Source organism: Ceratina calcarata, unplaced genomic scaffold (genome assembly GCF_001652005.2).
Source record: "Ceratina calcarata isolate Rehan_Ccalc_2016 unplaced genomic scaffold, ASM165200v1 scaffold71, whole genome shotgun sequence".
NCBI classification, from domain to species: Eukaryota; Metazoa; Arthropoda; class Insecta; order Hymenoptera; family Apidae; genus Ceratina; species Ceratina calcarata.
The window spans coordinates 372,485-385,698 of record NW_017178369.1 but is presented as its reverse complement, the minus strand read 5'-3'; the positions used below and the strand labels follow the sequence as shown (position 1 = coordinate 385,698).

Below are 13,214 nucleotides of genomic sequence, written 5' to 3'. Positions count from 1 at the left end.
GAGTCGGGCTCGCATTCGGGCCACGCCACCGCCACGCCGGTCCCGCGCCAAGCCGTGCCGTGCCGTATCGCGCCACGCCGCTCGAGATCATGCCGCCACGCCGCGGCACGAGCCAACCCCGACAACGAGCCGCCATCCCCTTCACCGCTCCCCTACCTCCGCTGCACCTTTCTTCGGCAACTCGTAATTCCCTACACCACCGCGTTATCCCCGTCTACGTATATCCAGTCACACACACGCGAGACGACTCGGTGCTGCTGCCATTTCCACTGCCGCCTTTTCGTTCGCAGCGTGTGCCGCCATCAAGCCAGAAGGAACGACCGAAAGGATGGACAAAAATATGCAAAGGGGGAAACACCGGCAGACGACTAGACAGACGGATAGAAGGAGATTAAAGGCCATCGTGGTCAGTAACGATGTTTATCATCCGCTCCATCGCGATACGCGATAATACAAAATTCTATCCGAACTGCGTATGGATTTGTATTTCGAGTCAAAAGCCGGAGACGTACGACAATTTTTGGCAACGTTCGTCCGTAGAGAAATTCTACTATTCCCTTTCGAGAGCGAGAGAGAGCGGGAGAGAGAGAAAGAGATCGTACCGTCTATCTAGATCGTCGCTGCATAAGAATTTTAAGACGATCCAAAATTGGTTCCTGTTTTAACGACACATCATGGTTGTTAGGCAGTAAGCGGCATTGCGAAAAATAGAGGAAAAAAGAGATCAAGGTAGGTCGCGTGCAACTAGAAACTCGGTAGGAATGATAAAAAGAGAGAAAGGTACGGGGTGTGAGAGAGGGACACGGAGTGGCAGAGTGAGAAAGAAAAAAGGGGGGTGGATGGGTAGAGGTAGCCGCAGGCAAGGGCGCGCGTGAGCGGGCAAGCGAACCCCATCCTCTCTCTGTGGAGGGCAGCGGTTCTGGCAAGCAGCCACCATCCAACCCCCGCCCTCACGCATCACCAACCGCGACGCGGTCCGATCCTCTCCTCTTCGCCGCTGCTTCTACCTCGCTCGCTCCGTTTCTCTCGCCCACACACGCGCGGATCGCGCTCAACACCCGCCAGCTACCGTTTCTCCGCTCGCAGTCCGTTACCGTCGTCCATCCACCGAGGATGCAGCCGAGTCGCCTCCACGCACCCATCGCTGCGTTTCGAACGGAAACTAAAACAAGAAACTCGAACGAAACTTAAATAAACACTTGTTTCGGTTCCTGGATAAATCGCGAACACGAGATTTCTAGATCGAAAGTTATTCGTTTGAATATCTTCCACCTACGCAGTTGGAAATATGCTTCGAGAGGACCGCCGCTCTTTACGAACGCAAAGCGTGATATGTATACACATCACATGTGACATGCAAAAAGTTTTACAATAGATACCGACACGTCTCTCTCATTCTTTTGCATTGCACTCTGACTCGAAACCTGGTCAAAGAACAATACTTTACGCGTCTTCTTCAAATGTTTAAACCGCGGTAAAGAATTTAAAAGGAGCATGCACTTAAAACTGGTACTTAAAAACACATACGCGTTAAACTGTGATGCACGCGAGTGAGAAATCGTGATCGTACGATGATCCACGTGGTGTGGATGTTCACGCCAGAATGTGCTCCTATGTAAATCTGTGCGAGAACTTGGAAACTGTACGCCGACAAGTTTAGTAATCGAATTGAAAACTTGTACGGTGAAACGAATTCGCGTTGGATAGAACCAAAATGAGGGTGTCGCAGCCGATGATGCGTGTGCAACGCGCTCGTTGAACAAGTGTAAATTGACATAGTGTAAAGTGTAAAAAGAACTGAAGGATAATCGACCGTGGTACCTGCATAAATCATTGGTGAAACTGTCCGAGTCGGCATACCTCAGTGTCGCCGTGGTGCCGCGTGACTTTTTCAAACGCGAAATGCTGAGTGTCTCAGCTGCGTCCAAGCGATTATTTTGGACGCTGAGATTCATCCTGTCACCGCCGCCGACACCGTCAACCTCGCCGTCGCTGTCGACGCCGTCGTCGTCGTCGTCGTCGTCGCCGTCGTCGCCACCGCCGTCGTCGTCGTCGCCGTCGTCGTCGTCGGCGTCGTTGTTGTTGTTGTTATCATCTTCATTCTCGTTGCTGCAAGAGGTTCCCTCGCTATCGTCGTCGTCACAGCTGCGGGCCCGCGTGGCCTACTAAGATGACCGCGCGTCTTCACTCGTTGAGGCATCAGGAAAAGAAATCGGCCGGAAACGCTCACAGGCATCACCATCATCACACTCAACAATCTCAACAGAGCTTGCAACAAGGTCCGAGCCCGGCAGCTAGCCCGAATCCTAGTCTTAGCCCGAGCCCCAAACACTCGGACGGTCGACGAGTGAGTAACACTCTTCCTCTTCATCTAACTCACCTTTACTTTAAAAAAAAAAATATATCGTGGATCCGCGATAAGAATCACGCGCGAATTCAGATCGATCAAAACGATTTAGCGAGATTTTAGATTTTATACGAACGCGGCTCGTCTCGGTTCTCCAGTAGGAACATTGTTATTCTTCTAGGCTAACAAACCACTAATGGAAAAGCGAAGGAGAGCGAGAATCAATCAGTCGTTAGCAGCGCTGAAAGCGCTGATACTTGACAGCGCCCGGCTGGAGAACACGAAACATAGCAAACTCGAAAAGGCTGATATCTTAGAGTTAACGGTTCGGCACTTGCAAAGGCAGAGATCACTTGCTCAACCCGGTTTATCGAGATATAAGGCCGGCTATCAAGATTGTTCCAGAGAGGTAAGCTATAGAGGTATCGTTTATCGCGCGACGTTTAGGATCGGATGGCGAAGAGAATCGACGGATATAAGAAATTCGCATTATAGGTAAGTCGTTACCTGGATGCGCCGGATATAATCACGGGGAACACGACGCCGATGGACCCTGGGGTGAAGCAAAGGTTGCTACGGCATTTGGATAGTTGCGTGTCGGAATTAGACTTGGATCTGGGTTCGAGGCCGGACAGCGGATTAGGCAGCAGTCCCGGAAGCGTGACGGATCGAGTGACAGGCACGGTGAGTCCCGGTCCGTTGGAGCACCATGTCCCATCGGCTGCGCACTCTAGTACAACCCTGAATCCGGTCGGCTTGATAAAAACCGAGATTCCGGATATCGAACCAGCTCGACCGGACAGCAGTACTGCCGGCGATGAAAACAACAACAATAGCAACAGCAGTAGCAATGGCAACAGCCGGCCAGCCTCGGCCTTTACCAACCAAACGAATCTCGACTCTCATCATCATCCGCCCCCAGCTCCTCCTCCTCCTCCGGGTCCAGTTCCCCATTCCGGCCTACCGGTGATCGATCAAGCCTCCGGTTCGCAGCAGAATCCAAACATGTTGTCGGTCGTGCAGGTGATACCTTCCAGGCTACCGGATGGCCAGGTCGTCTTCTTGCTCCCTAGTCATTACGTTCAACTCGCGGCTGCCGCTGCGGCGAACGGTATCAGTATCGGTCCGAATCCGCCGACCGCCGTCTGGGCCGCCACTAACATGTCCCTCCTGAAGGCGACGGACAAGCTCGCCGCCAAACGTCCCCACGACGATATCCAAGAGTGGCACGACGTGGCCGCCGTTGCCGTTAATGCTGCTGTTGCCGCTGCCACTGCCGCTACGTCCGCCAACGCTTCCGTTTCCGCTTCCGTTTCCGCTTCCGCCCCCGTTTCCACCTTCGGAACCAACGCCATCGGCTCCAAGTCGACGAAAGGCCCCAGGCTCGAGCAACCGGAACAGCCGCTGGACTTCACGACCACTTCGAAGAAACTTAAACTTACCACGAAACTCGATCAGCATCTCCAGCAACAGCAGCAGCAGTTTATAGCCCGGCTGTCCACCGAAGGATCCCACTCCGAAGAAAGACCGTCCAGTCGCGCGAGCAGCGAATTCGTCACCGGGATCGATTCGCCGTCTCCTCTTCCGCAGCATCCCGCGAAAGACGAGGAAGGAATGTGGAGGCCTTGGTAGAACTCGTTACGAACCTGCGAGCACACGTACCGCCTAATATTATCGTGCGTTCGTCGAACAGCCAGACGTCTACGCGTACGACGATTTCTCCGTTACACGCAAATGGTATTATCGTATTTTCGAATATGGGAACAGTCGATCGATCATTGACGTGAAACGTGCATCGGGAATACGTCTGCCTGTTAGCTTCACCGTTCGAGAACGCGATAACGAAGTCTACCAAGGAATATTTAGAGGCTGTTGATTCAATTGTAGTATACAACGCATCGATGTATAGTATCGCCGACGAACGATAATTTCGGGCACGGTGTCGGTGTCCCTAAGTCGTGTACATGTTTGCTACCTTACAATTAGACGTACGTAGCGCTTTATTCAGGCACGATCGTTGTTCACTCGTTTAGTGGAAAGAGTGCCTAGTGTATAAAAAATGAGTTCGCGGCCCGAGAGACGTTATATGAGGACTGTTTAAAGTTCAGAAGTAACGGTATGTGTACATGTATGTATGTAAATGATAAAGATCTAACATGTTTTAGATGACGATTTAGAACCGTCTCGGATACACAGATAGTATGTTATTATTACGCCGTCGTGTATATAGCTCCCGATTGAAATTATAAATTAACGCCGGATATAGATTTATTTTGATGTTAACTAGGTGTATATGCGTGTACATGAGCTAACGTAGAGAGAATGACGACCCGAACGAATCCACGAATGAAAGAATGCGAGTTCACCGTTCAGTTCTACATGACCACAATTTACATCCGCATCATTTGACGAACATCTCTAATTACTATATCGAGACCAGAAATTCCTTATTCAATGTACTTAGACATATTGGTCAACATAAATTATATGCATACCAACAATTGATCGATCTATTCAAATCCTTAATTCTACCTGTATTTACCTGTAAGTTCTCCAATTATTCGGTGTCACGTCGAATCTCCTCTCCATCTCCTCGACGAATTTGCTAGTCAGGGCATATCCCATTTTTACTTCTCATACGATCTGGACATACGACAGAATCACGCTTTACTTCAAATACACTTAATGGATCTCGAATATTTTATTGAAATGACGAGAAATTATGTGACAATTACTTTGGAAAGGTATAAAACACTTGTTACGACGACGCTTCGACGTCACAGGTTAAACGCGCACGACAACACGTTCTTTTATACAATTCACGCAATTGTTACGGATAATGTTAAAGAAAACATGTTTGCTAAAGATAAAGGCACGATACCTTTGAGTCTCACAGGTGAAAACGACGTAATTATCACGAAATTTTTGACAATGATTGCATGCTTTTCACTCGCGCCGGTTCGTCCGCCATGTTAGTAACGGCTGTAAACGCATTGCGCAGTCGCGCCGTTCGAATCCTACCAGTAACTTCTCAGGTACAATAATACGATATGAAATATAAAATATATAAATCTATTTATTGATATCGTACTTTTCTTATGTTCATTGTCGTTTTTTATTGTTCACGCTAGACAGTAAGTATGGTTTCATTAAATACATTACATGGTAAGTGTATGGTTTTGTTCACAGTAAGTATGACTTCGTCAAACTTTTCAAATACATTTTTATTTAAAATTTGTCACACAGTAAGTTCGATTATTCAACTCAGTTATAGATTAAAATTTATATTTAATTGAAGTTAAAAAGATTTAATATAAAAGTAAAATGAACTATATTTATAATTTGTACTTTTTGGTTACGTTTTGATACACATACCTAATTCCGATGACAAAAACATTATCAATATTTGAACTATGGCTGCTTGCAAGTCGGCGTTGCTGCTCGCGGAAAGAACAATATCGCGAATCGTTGTTACATGTTGCGATTCGAGTAGGTTAGTTATTCTCCCTGCTAATTCCCTCCTCTGCTCATGCGTCAATTCGTTCATAATAATGTATGGAACTGATTGGAGTTGTCCACATGACGCTTTACCAGCTAGGCAACTACTGACTATACCACCTATTTATAGAAATTGAACTGTTGCACAATCGTTCTACTCGAAGTTAAGTACGCAATGACAGATAAGAAATTTAATTACCTACTGCGAGACCTACAGGCCCAGCGATTATACCGCCAGCAATCGCACTCGCTCCGATCATTGCTCCGTATTTTACTGCAGATTGTACAGACGCTCGCATCTTTTGTACAGGTTCGAGTTTTGATACCTCTTTCAATACGTCGTCGGTAGGGAAAGCCATTTTGCAGTGTCTGACGATCGATCAGTGTAATCAATAGTCAATTCGTTTAATGATGCGTCACTTCAATAAAATTTTTATCGGAACGTCACTGATTGTGTACACACGCGTTACGACTGCTACCTAACTTTGCTTACGATCCTGTTGCACCTTCAGCGGGATTTTCGACTGTTTCCTGCAACCGTTTACTCAAAGGATAGGGGAGATTCAAATAAAGAAATATTTATTTCGAAAAGTTTTGTAAAAAAATGACACGATTAAGTTTTCCCGCCTGTTATTTACAACTGAGATAGCTTTGATCACTCTGTCTGCGGTGCAAGTACGTCAACGGCACGACCAGCCGACTGTCCTTGCTCTTATAGTACTCGTTGAAATCTAATCGTACGCTCAACAATTGTAAAGAGACATCCTCCGCCGAGGCAAGCATTATAAGGAATTTCTTTACCCTGTCCTACAAAAGGAAAACAGATTTAAATACATTCTATGATTTAATATATTCCAAGCGTTACCTGGTAAGTTCTCGAGAGCAGTCTAAGCTGAATCGAAAGCGTATTTAAGTACTTCGAAAATGCAGCTTGACGCTTGGCAATTTCTGCGTCACTGTTTTCGGAAAGTGAACAGTTCGTGCTTAACGGGGTGTTATCTTTTAATCTCGCTTCGTACTCTAACGTCGCGTGCGTGAGAAACGTTTCTTCAAGATTTTGTAGGTCCAAAATCGGACCATACACAGAACGTAAATGGTCCATAAGCTCCTATTAGCATTTCAAATGTATGTATAGCCATACGACGACACGTGAAATAATAATTTTCCTTATCATCGTTACTGACCTGTGAATTCTCATCTAACAATGTACCACGTCTCACGGCGTCTATGAAATGATTGTGAGACGTAATTATGTCGTCCAACGATGCCGCTTGTCCCAATTGTTTCGCGAACGTGTCCCAAGAGCATTCGATCACCTTGAAGATTCGCAAATTTTTAGATAGGCACAAGTTATTTCGAATCGGTCAATCGTACCTCGAATAAAAAGAAATACTGCATTTGGTGGACCAGATGGACCATGCTGCTCGTGATCGAGTGAATGTGAGTTTGTATCGGCAATACCTCAGGCATTTTACGAAACATCTTCGCCGAAGTTATCTGACGTTTCCAGATCGCAGACAATATCGACTCCATTCGTTTCGCTCTCCACAAAGCAAAGAACACAGTTTGATATATCTGTCTGCAAGGTTCTAAAATCTAGAATAAACGTTCTCGTTTGTTTCGTTTCATTATATGAACGACGCGAATGAAAGTATGTAAGGCACACCATTCCGATGGGTCCACCAACGTTGTAATCGAGGATGAAAACGTCCCACCCTCTTTCGTTTTCTGACGGCGCCAGTAATCTTACGTCCAACCGCCTGTGTATATCCAAATCATCTATTTTCGTAGCCGTTGCTGTTATTCCCGTTTCCAAGATCGAAGATATATTGTGTGGGTACAAAGAATTGGCTGGTTTATCCAATTCTGGCCTGGCAGAAACACGCGACATCATTTTCATGTGTCTCACAACGTATGTAAAAGCGAGAAATGTAATGCCGAATACTAACTCTAATAAGTGCATTAGGTGTTGGATAAAATGTCCTTGTCCCAGCAACAGATAGCCCTTGATAGCCTGCAGGTGTTCCATGAGGTGATACTGTTTCGTCAAGATTTCAACTACTCTCGTCGAGGTTTCCTTGTAAGCCGTGTCCATCATCGTTTGCAATCGACCATCGGGATCCATATCGAACAGGACGTCGACTGAAGACAGATACCAGTTATTCCGACCTAGGACTTACATGATAGACTGCAATCACCTTTGTGTTCCTCGCTGAAATTTTTGAACATTTCCGTGTGCTTTCCTTGCCAGGGAGTAAAATCTTTACAGACTTCGCGTAGGAAATTGATGCTCTTCCCCGTTCCGAGAATCTTCTTCGCCTGCATCTTCGTGATAAAAGACGGTAGCATGTTGTTACGAACTTGGTACTTCTCGTGCCACAACCTGTCTCCGCCGGTGATATCGGCGCAAGCTTCAATAAAGAATTCTCTGTACGGGTCATCCAGTTCACCGTCCGCGATCCACCTTATTAGCATATTGTACAGGGAGTCGCAGACGCTTTCCAAGATCCTTTTTACCAATCTCTTCACGCTCGCATCGCCGTGATTACTAAATTCATATATCGCTGAAGCCAGCGCACCGCCCTTCTGCCCTTGGCAAGCTTTTACGATACTCGCCAGCCATTTCAATGTTTCTAAGGGATCGTATGCCCAAAGATGCAAATGGGAGAGCGTGACTCTGTACAATCCCGATTCGGACTGAACTCTATTGCACATTTGAACGACTGTTAATATTTAGAAACCTTGAGAATAATATTCTTAAGTTAGCTTTCTATGCACCTGTTTACTTCTTCCTGGATAAGCGCTATGAACCTGTAGTATTCGGACAATTCTGAATGTAACGCCGCAACGAAACTATCGGCTACTTGACCGCTCGAAGCAGCTGACATTCTTTCTAAACCCTTTTGTATGATATTATGTAAATAACCCAGCTCGCTTAATCTCAACGTGGCCTGTTTCCTTGGCCTGTCTATGCTTATCATCGGATCTAATTGGAAACCGTAATTCGAGTCCAATTTTAATATCTTTCCCTCGATACCTTGGAAGCAATATATCAGATCTTGAACCAATGCATCTTCTGAAATGTATTCTTCTCCATATAACTTGCTGTAACTTGTCAGATACTCTCTCGCACCCTTCTCTGAACTGTTCATAGACACGATCTGAGCGGGTGCATAAATCTCTGATGATTGTCCTAGATCATAAAATGACATTCTACATATTTTCACATTCCCTACGACATGTGACGTACAGCCTAATCGTGACACTGACCACTAGTAGATGCAGAAGAGGAACATAAACCTAATTTTAAATCAGGCACTGAGAAAACTCTTTCCCTCAACTGCTCAGTAGAATGACACATGTTTAACAGGAATATGAGGATTTGTACTCTGTTCTTTAAGGGCTAAACAACAGGTGAACACATGTAAGTACGGATGTCACGAGCCAGCAAAACAAACGAAGCAGACATAGTTTACCCCGGATCTCAAGTCGTTATACAGTTTGTCGAACTGTGCCGCCTCGCAGGTCGACAGCTTTTCTTTTATTTGACTCCCTATCGAAATTTCATCTTCCTGCAAAGTCTCTATCCCCTGTGTGGATGACAACAATCCTAGAGAGAACCTCATCCATTTTCTGATCACCTCTGCAATCAACTCGACGTTAATCATGGGAATCTACGAAACCTTAACAAGGGTGAAAAGTATAAGGCTGTTCCACCTGGTTTTTGTTCACCATAAAGGGAAACGATCATTTTTTGAACAAGATTCCCCACAGTTTCTGCCTCCATCGTGTTTATGCTCGCGGCCACTCAAAACCTCAAAACTATGAATTTAGTCGCTGTTTCGAGCGCGTATACACGTGAAGTTCGCCGGTTGCGAATTTTTTGATTTCACCGAGTAAAGTAATGATTAATGATCAAGCGATTAAATACGTAAATCTTATCGAAGAGAGTGTGCTTTTTCCCACAGTTTTTCTATTCGCGGAGCATGATCGAGATAGAAAAGAGTAATTTGTTCGTTCGACCTAATCGCGCTTATTACAGAGATAAACCGGGTTGACGTCTCGCATTCGTCATCGCGGTTTTAATGGCCCTTTAATAATTCAGTTACAATATATACACACGTTTCTATCGGTCAATGCCAGCATTAAACATTCAGTAAAACAGGCTCGGTGTGTTGTTACTCAGAAAAGTCAACACCGGCGTACCCTCGATGAGATCTCCATCGATCGATCAATCGGACACACGTATAATTCAAACTAAGTATACGCGCGTTGTTAACTTGCTTTAAATTACTGTAGAACCCAAGGGAATTCACTCTCGTCCGACTTGTGTATTTGACAATACGTTCCGCGACTCGTTTTACAATTCCTCGTACTGGTTTCTCGATGATAATATACGAAGTAATCGTTCTTTAATTATCCTAACAACGAGGGCAGTTCGGATTGATTAATCAGGATGGGCGAATTGTCTGAGAAGGGAAGAAAGAAAGTTTCACTCGGCGGTGACCTGTGCCGATCAATTTCTCCGATATATTATCTCGGTAAACTATGCGGCTTGATACCAGTGAGATTTCTTATGCGTTCTCCCATGGAATATAGAGTACGTTTGCACGCGGTAGATGTTAGTTACAGGTGAGACATAGAAAGAATTTCAACTATTTACATGTATGGTATGATAAGAATTGAGATAGGATTATGTCTGTTTAGTATATTCGTGTTAATGTTACTGCTCGGGGCAGAAATCTGGGGTATGTGGCGGGATTTAAAAGACGGCTGGGAGCACAGTACGAGATTGAAATCGCGAACAGCGGTGATCGCGACGTGTAGCGATGTTCTTGGCGTAATGATTTTAACTGTAGTGTGTGTCGGCGGCTCTTGCTTTCGTTGGAATCATCTGCAAACGGTCATGAACAAATTGATCGAGGTAAAATCTGGTATCGGTCGCTCCTTACATCTCTTTTAATATACCGTCCGGCGAGTTTTAGGTGGACAAGAAGATTGGTGTACCCTCGATGAAGAAGATTCGAAGATTCACGATCGGTTTAACAATTTGCACTCTCGCTTATTTGTGGCTCAATTCGATCCTTGATTTTTATTCATGGGATCGGAAAACTACAATCAGCAAAGCAATGCCCGACAAAGGTCCGATCAATTATGCTCCCCTGTATTTTATGTACACCGTCATCATTTCAACCGAGATTCAGTACACGGTCTGTACATACAATATAGGAAAGAGGTTCGCTCGTTTAAACAGCAATCTGAATGATTTGCTTAATGGTAAACGAAATGATAATGCGAACGAGAATAATAATCAGATTAGTTATTTGCGAAAGTCCGAAAAGAAAAAGTGGAACTTGTCCGGGAAACAACTCATATTAGACGGTAATTGACGGATTAATCGAGGATGCAGAGTCGTGTATTAATTCCAGAAAAACAAATTCGCAGAGAATAGGAAGCTGTACACCAGCAGCGTGTCGGAGTTGATGATCGTTCATTCTTCGCTTTGCGACACGGTTTCCCTCGTGAACACCGCGTTCGGAGTTGTTATATTGACCGTCACCGTGACCTGCCTTCTGCATCTGGTTATCACGCCTTACTTCTTGATCGTGCAAGCCGTAGAAAGTAACGAGTGGATATTCCTACTCGTGCAGGGTGGATGGTGCATCTTCCACGTGACTAGAATGCTGATAATCGTCCAGCCCAGTTATTTCACGGTCGTCGAGGTATGTGTACAGGATAGAAGCTAAGTTCCTCGGAAGAAAATGATCTCGGAGTTTCAGGGGAAACGAACTGCGGTTCTCGTCAGTCGTTTGCTGTCTTGTAGCTTCGAGGCGAACACCCGACAGGAACTGGAAATATTCTCGCTTCAGCTGTTGCATCGGCCTCTCGAGTTTTCCCCCTGCGGTCTCTTCGACTTGGACAGGACTCTGATCACGTCGGTAAGACTAGATCTCAATTGTTCAGAGAACGTGCGTATAATCTGGGCACGTGTTTCAGATGGCAGGCGTCGTGACAACGTATCTCGTAATTCTGGTACAATTCCAAAATGCGGACGACACGAAGGGCGAGGTCGATATCATAAGGAACGCTACGCAGATTCTAAGAAACGCGTCGCCGCTTCAGAATCTCACTGGAATAAAAATAAATGTATGAAAATGGGAAGGCTTTACGATAATGACATTTAATATTCCAATTCTCGTAAACAGCGTTAATATACAAATACACATTGTCGTCGTAATCCAACTACTAGTTATAAGTAGAGTCGTTTCATCGATTGATCAACGATTAATCAAGAGCGCACCTCGCGTAGTTGGTGTCCAAAACTAGACATCAGTCACAGCCTATCCAAAAAGATTCCTCGGCCTCGCCTCGCTGTACCTCGAAGAGTACAAGAGGATAACATCTCTCCTATACATTAGGGAACTCGCGTTCCGCTCTCGAAGGAGTCAGGTATCTCTTCGCTAGAAGTCGACTCTTCCTATGCGTACGGATAAGGTGCATGCAACCTTTTTCGTATACCGATTCGTTCTCTCTTTTTCTCTGTTTCTCACACACACACACACGCGTTCACGTACTCATACACACGGACGTACTTCCTCTCTCTTAATCCGATGCACTGTACACTCTTCTTTTTCTTCGTACAAACGATTACTCTAGCAATAAATACTGGATCGCTCAAAGTATCTAAAACTGCGTGATGATGGTTATTGGCTTGTAGTTGTTCGCGTACCACGCATGCATATGAATGGTAGAACACGTATCGCAGCCAATCGATCGTAGCTCCCCGCGTAAAGTTAACAAACTTTTCGCATCGTCGAAAGCCGAATAGACCAAACCCAAATGCTACGTTCGTTCCTCGCACGGGCGAGGTCTCAATTGACCGTGGCTGCTGTAACCGGGGGCTGCGCCTTTTGGTGCACGATCTGCAGCAAGTTGTCGCAGCAGCTGTCCTTCGTCATGTTCAATCCCTTCGGTCTCGGACAAGGGATCAAGTTCTCCGAATTCGACGTTAGTTCCGCGGTATCGTTCTCCACTTTACTCTGGTGACGAAAATTGCACTGACAAGTGCTCGTGTGATGGTGAAGCCGCGAGAAACATTCGCTGCACACCCTCACAGGGTTGTACAGCTGCTCGCTGGGCAACGGAGTCGAGTTTTCGGAACAATCAGCGCAGAAAATTTTACCGCAACATCTGCGATCGATAGAATCTCTTGTCGAATCGAATAAAAAATAGTTAAGGATGTAATGGCTATACAGTCAATCCCAAAAGTTTATGTACCGAAAAAACGCATTTCCTATAATTAAAAAGAAATCAGACGTCGGAAGAATAATGCTAATAATAAATAGCTACGTTCTAAAAAGTATAGAAG

At 45.4% G+C, this 13,214-nt stretch overlaps 5 protein-coding genes across 8 annotated transcripts in view; 2 read left to right on the top strand and 3 right to left on the bottom strand.

The window, feature by feature from the left end:
• Positions 1 to 306: 306 nt before the first annotated feature.
• Positions 307 to 4,860, top strand: Sidpn (bHLH protein similar to Deadpan). Its single transcript, XM_018033350.2, has 3 exons — positions 307 to 2,347; positions 2,529 to 2,756; positions 2,843 to 4,860. The coding sequence occupies exons 1-3, from the start codon at positions 2,171 to 2,173 to the stop codon at positions 3,977 to 3,979; spliced, it is 1,542 nt and encodes a 513-aa protein (XP_017888839.1). The 5' UTR covers positions 307 to 2,170; the 3' UTR covers positions 3,980 to 4,860.
• Positions 4,861 to 5,403: 543 nt separating this feature from the next.
• LOC108630210 (protein C19orf12 homolog) lies at positions 5,404 to 6,401 on the bottom strand. The gene is made up of 2 exons (XM_026817934.1): positions 6,045 to 6,401; positions 5,404 to 5,965 (listed from the first exon to the last, which is right to left on the bottom strand). The coding sequence occupies exons 1-2, from the start codon at positions 6,202 to 6,204 to the stop codon at positions 5,703 to 5,705; spliced, it is 423 nt and encodes a 140-aa protein (XP_026673735.1). The 5' UTR covers positions 6,205 to 6,401; the 3' UTR covers positions 5,404 to 5,702.
• Positions 6,402 to 6,407: 6 nt separating this feature from the next.
• Positions 6,408 to 9,654, bottom strand: Grip91 (gamma-tubulin complex component 3). Its single transcript, XM_018033349.2, has 11 exons — positions 9,563 to 9,654; positions 9,322 to 9,488; positions 9,116 to 9,248; positions 8,624 to 9,038; positions 8,044 to 8,549; positions 7,795 to 7,987; positions 7,512 to 7,716; positions 7,220 to 7,441; positions 7,030 to 7,161; positions 6,711 to 6,953; positions 6,408 to 6,652 (listed from the first exon to the last, which is right to left on the bottom strand). The coding sequence occupies exons 1-11, from the start codon at positions 9,630 to 9,632 to the stop codon at positions 6,476 to 6,478; spliced, it is 2,463 nt and encodes an 820-aa protein (XP_017888838.1). The 5' UTR covers positions 9,633 to 9,654; the 3' UTR covers positions 6,408 to 6,475.
• Positions 9,655 to 10,282: 628 nt separating this feature from the next.
• Positions 10,283 to 12,004, top strand: LOC108630164 (gustatory receptor for sugar taste 43a). Its single transcript, XM_026817932.1, has 6 exons — positions 10,283 to 10,477; positions 10,553 to 10,769; positions 10,831 to 11,227; positions 11,291 to 11,568; positions 11,626 to 11,784; positions 11,843 to 12,004. The coding sequence occupies exons 1-6, from the start codon at positions 10,302 to 10,304 to the stop codon at positions 11,996 to 11,998; spliced, it is 1,383 nt and encodes a 460-aa protein (XP_026673733.1). The 5' UTR covers positions 10,283 to 10,301; the 3' UTR covers positions 11,999 to 12,004.
• LOC108630205 (myotubularin-related protein 3) overlaps positions 11,517 to 13,214 on the bottom strand; it is a 6,993-nt gene continuing 5,295 nt past the window's right edge. For 3 of the 4 annotated variants that reach the window (XM_026817931.1, XM_018033347.2, XM_018033348.2), the window contains one exon: positions 12,011 to 13,036. In XM_026817931.1, coding sequence (XP_026673732.1) covers positions 12,718 to 13,036 — 319 coding nt within the window. In that variant the 3' untranslated portion in view covers positions 12,011 to 12,717. Of the gene's footprint in view, positions 11,976 to 12,010; positions 13,037 to 13,214 lie in introns of those variants that run through there. The other variant, XR_003389823.1, reaches the window with a different exon arrangement.

Bases quoted from the DNA above. Each gene is read 5' to 3' on its own strand.
- Sidpn (XM_018033350.2), top strand. From the start codon at position 2,171: ATGACCGCGCGTCTTCACTCGTTGAGGCATCAGGAAAAGAAATCGGCC. The intron at 2,348-2,528 runs GTGAGTAACACT...TTATTCTTCTAG, and splicing joins AACACTCGGACGGTCGACGA to GCTAACAAACCACTAATGGA. The intron at 2,757-2,842 runs GTAAGCTATAGA...TTCGCATTATAG, and splicing joins ATCAAGATTGTTCCAGAGAG to GTAAGTCGTTACCTGGATGC.
- LOC108630210 (XM_026817934.1), bottom strand. From the start codon at position 6,204: ATGGCTTTCCCTACCGACGACGTATTGAAAGAGGTATCAAAACTCGAA. The intron at 5,966-6,044 runs GTAATTAAATTT...TTCTATAAATAG, and splicing joins GCCTGTAGGTCTCGCAGTAG to GTGGTATAGTCAGTAGTTGC.
- Grip91 (XM_018033349.2), bottom strand. From the start codon at position 9,632: ATGGAGGCAGAAACTGTGGGGAATCTTGTTCAAAAAATGATCGTTTCC. The intron at 9,249-9,321 runs GTAAACTATGTC...CCTGTTGTTTAG, and splicing joins ATAACGACTTGAGATCCGGG to CCCTTAAAGAACAGAGTACA. The intron at 6,954-7,029 runs GTCAGTAACGAT...AAATGCTAATAG, and splicing joins TGTTAGATGAGAATTCACAG to GAGCTTATGGACCATTTACG.
- LOC108630164 (XM_026817932.1), top strand. From the start codon at position 10,302: ATGGGCGAATTGTCTGAGAAGGGAAGAAAGAAAGTTTCACTCGGCGGT. The intron at 10,770-10,830 runs GTAAAATCTGGT...GGCGAGTTTTAG, and splicing joins TCATGAACAAATTGATCGAG to GTGGACAAGAAGATTGGTGT. The intron at 11,569-11,625 runs GTATGTGTACAG...TCGGAGTTTCAG, and splicing joins GTTATTTCACGGTCGTCGAG to GGGAAACGAACTGCGGTTCT.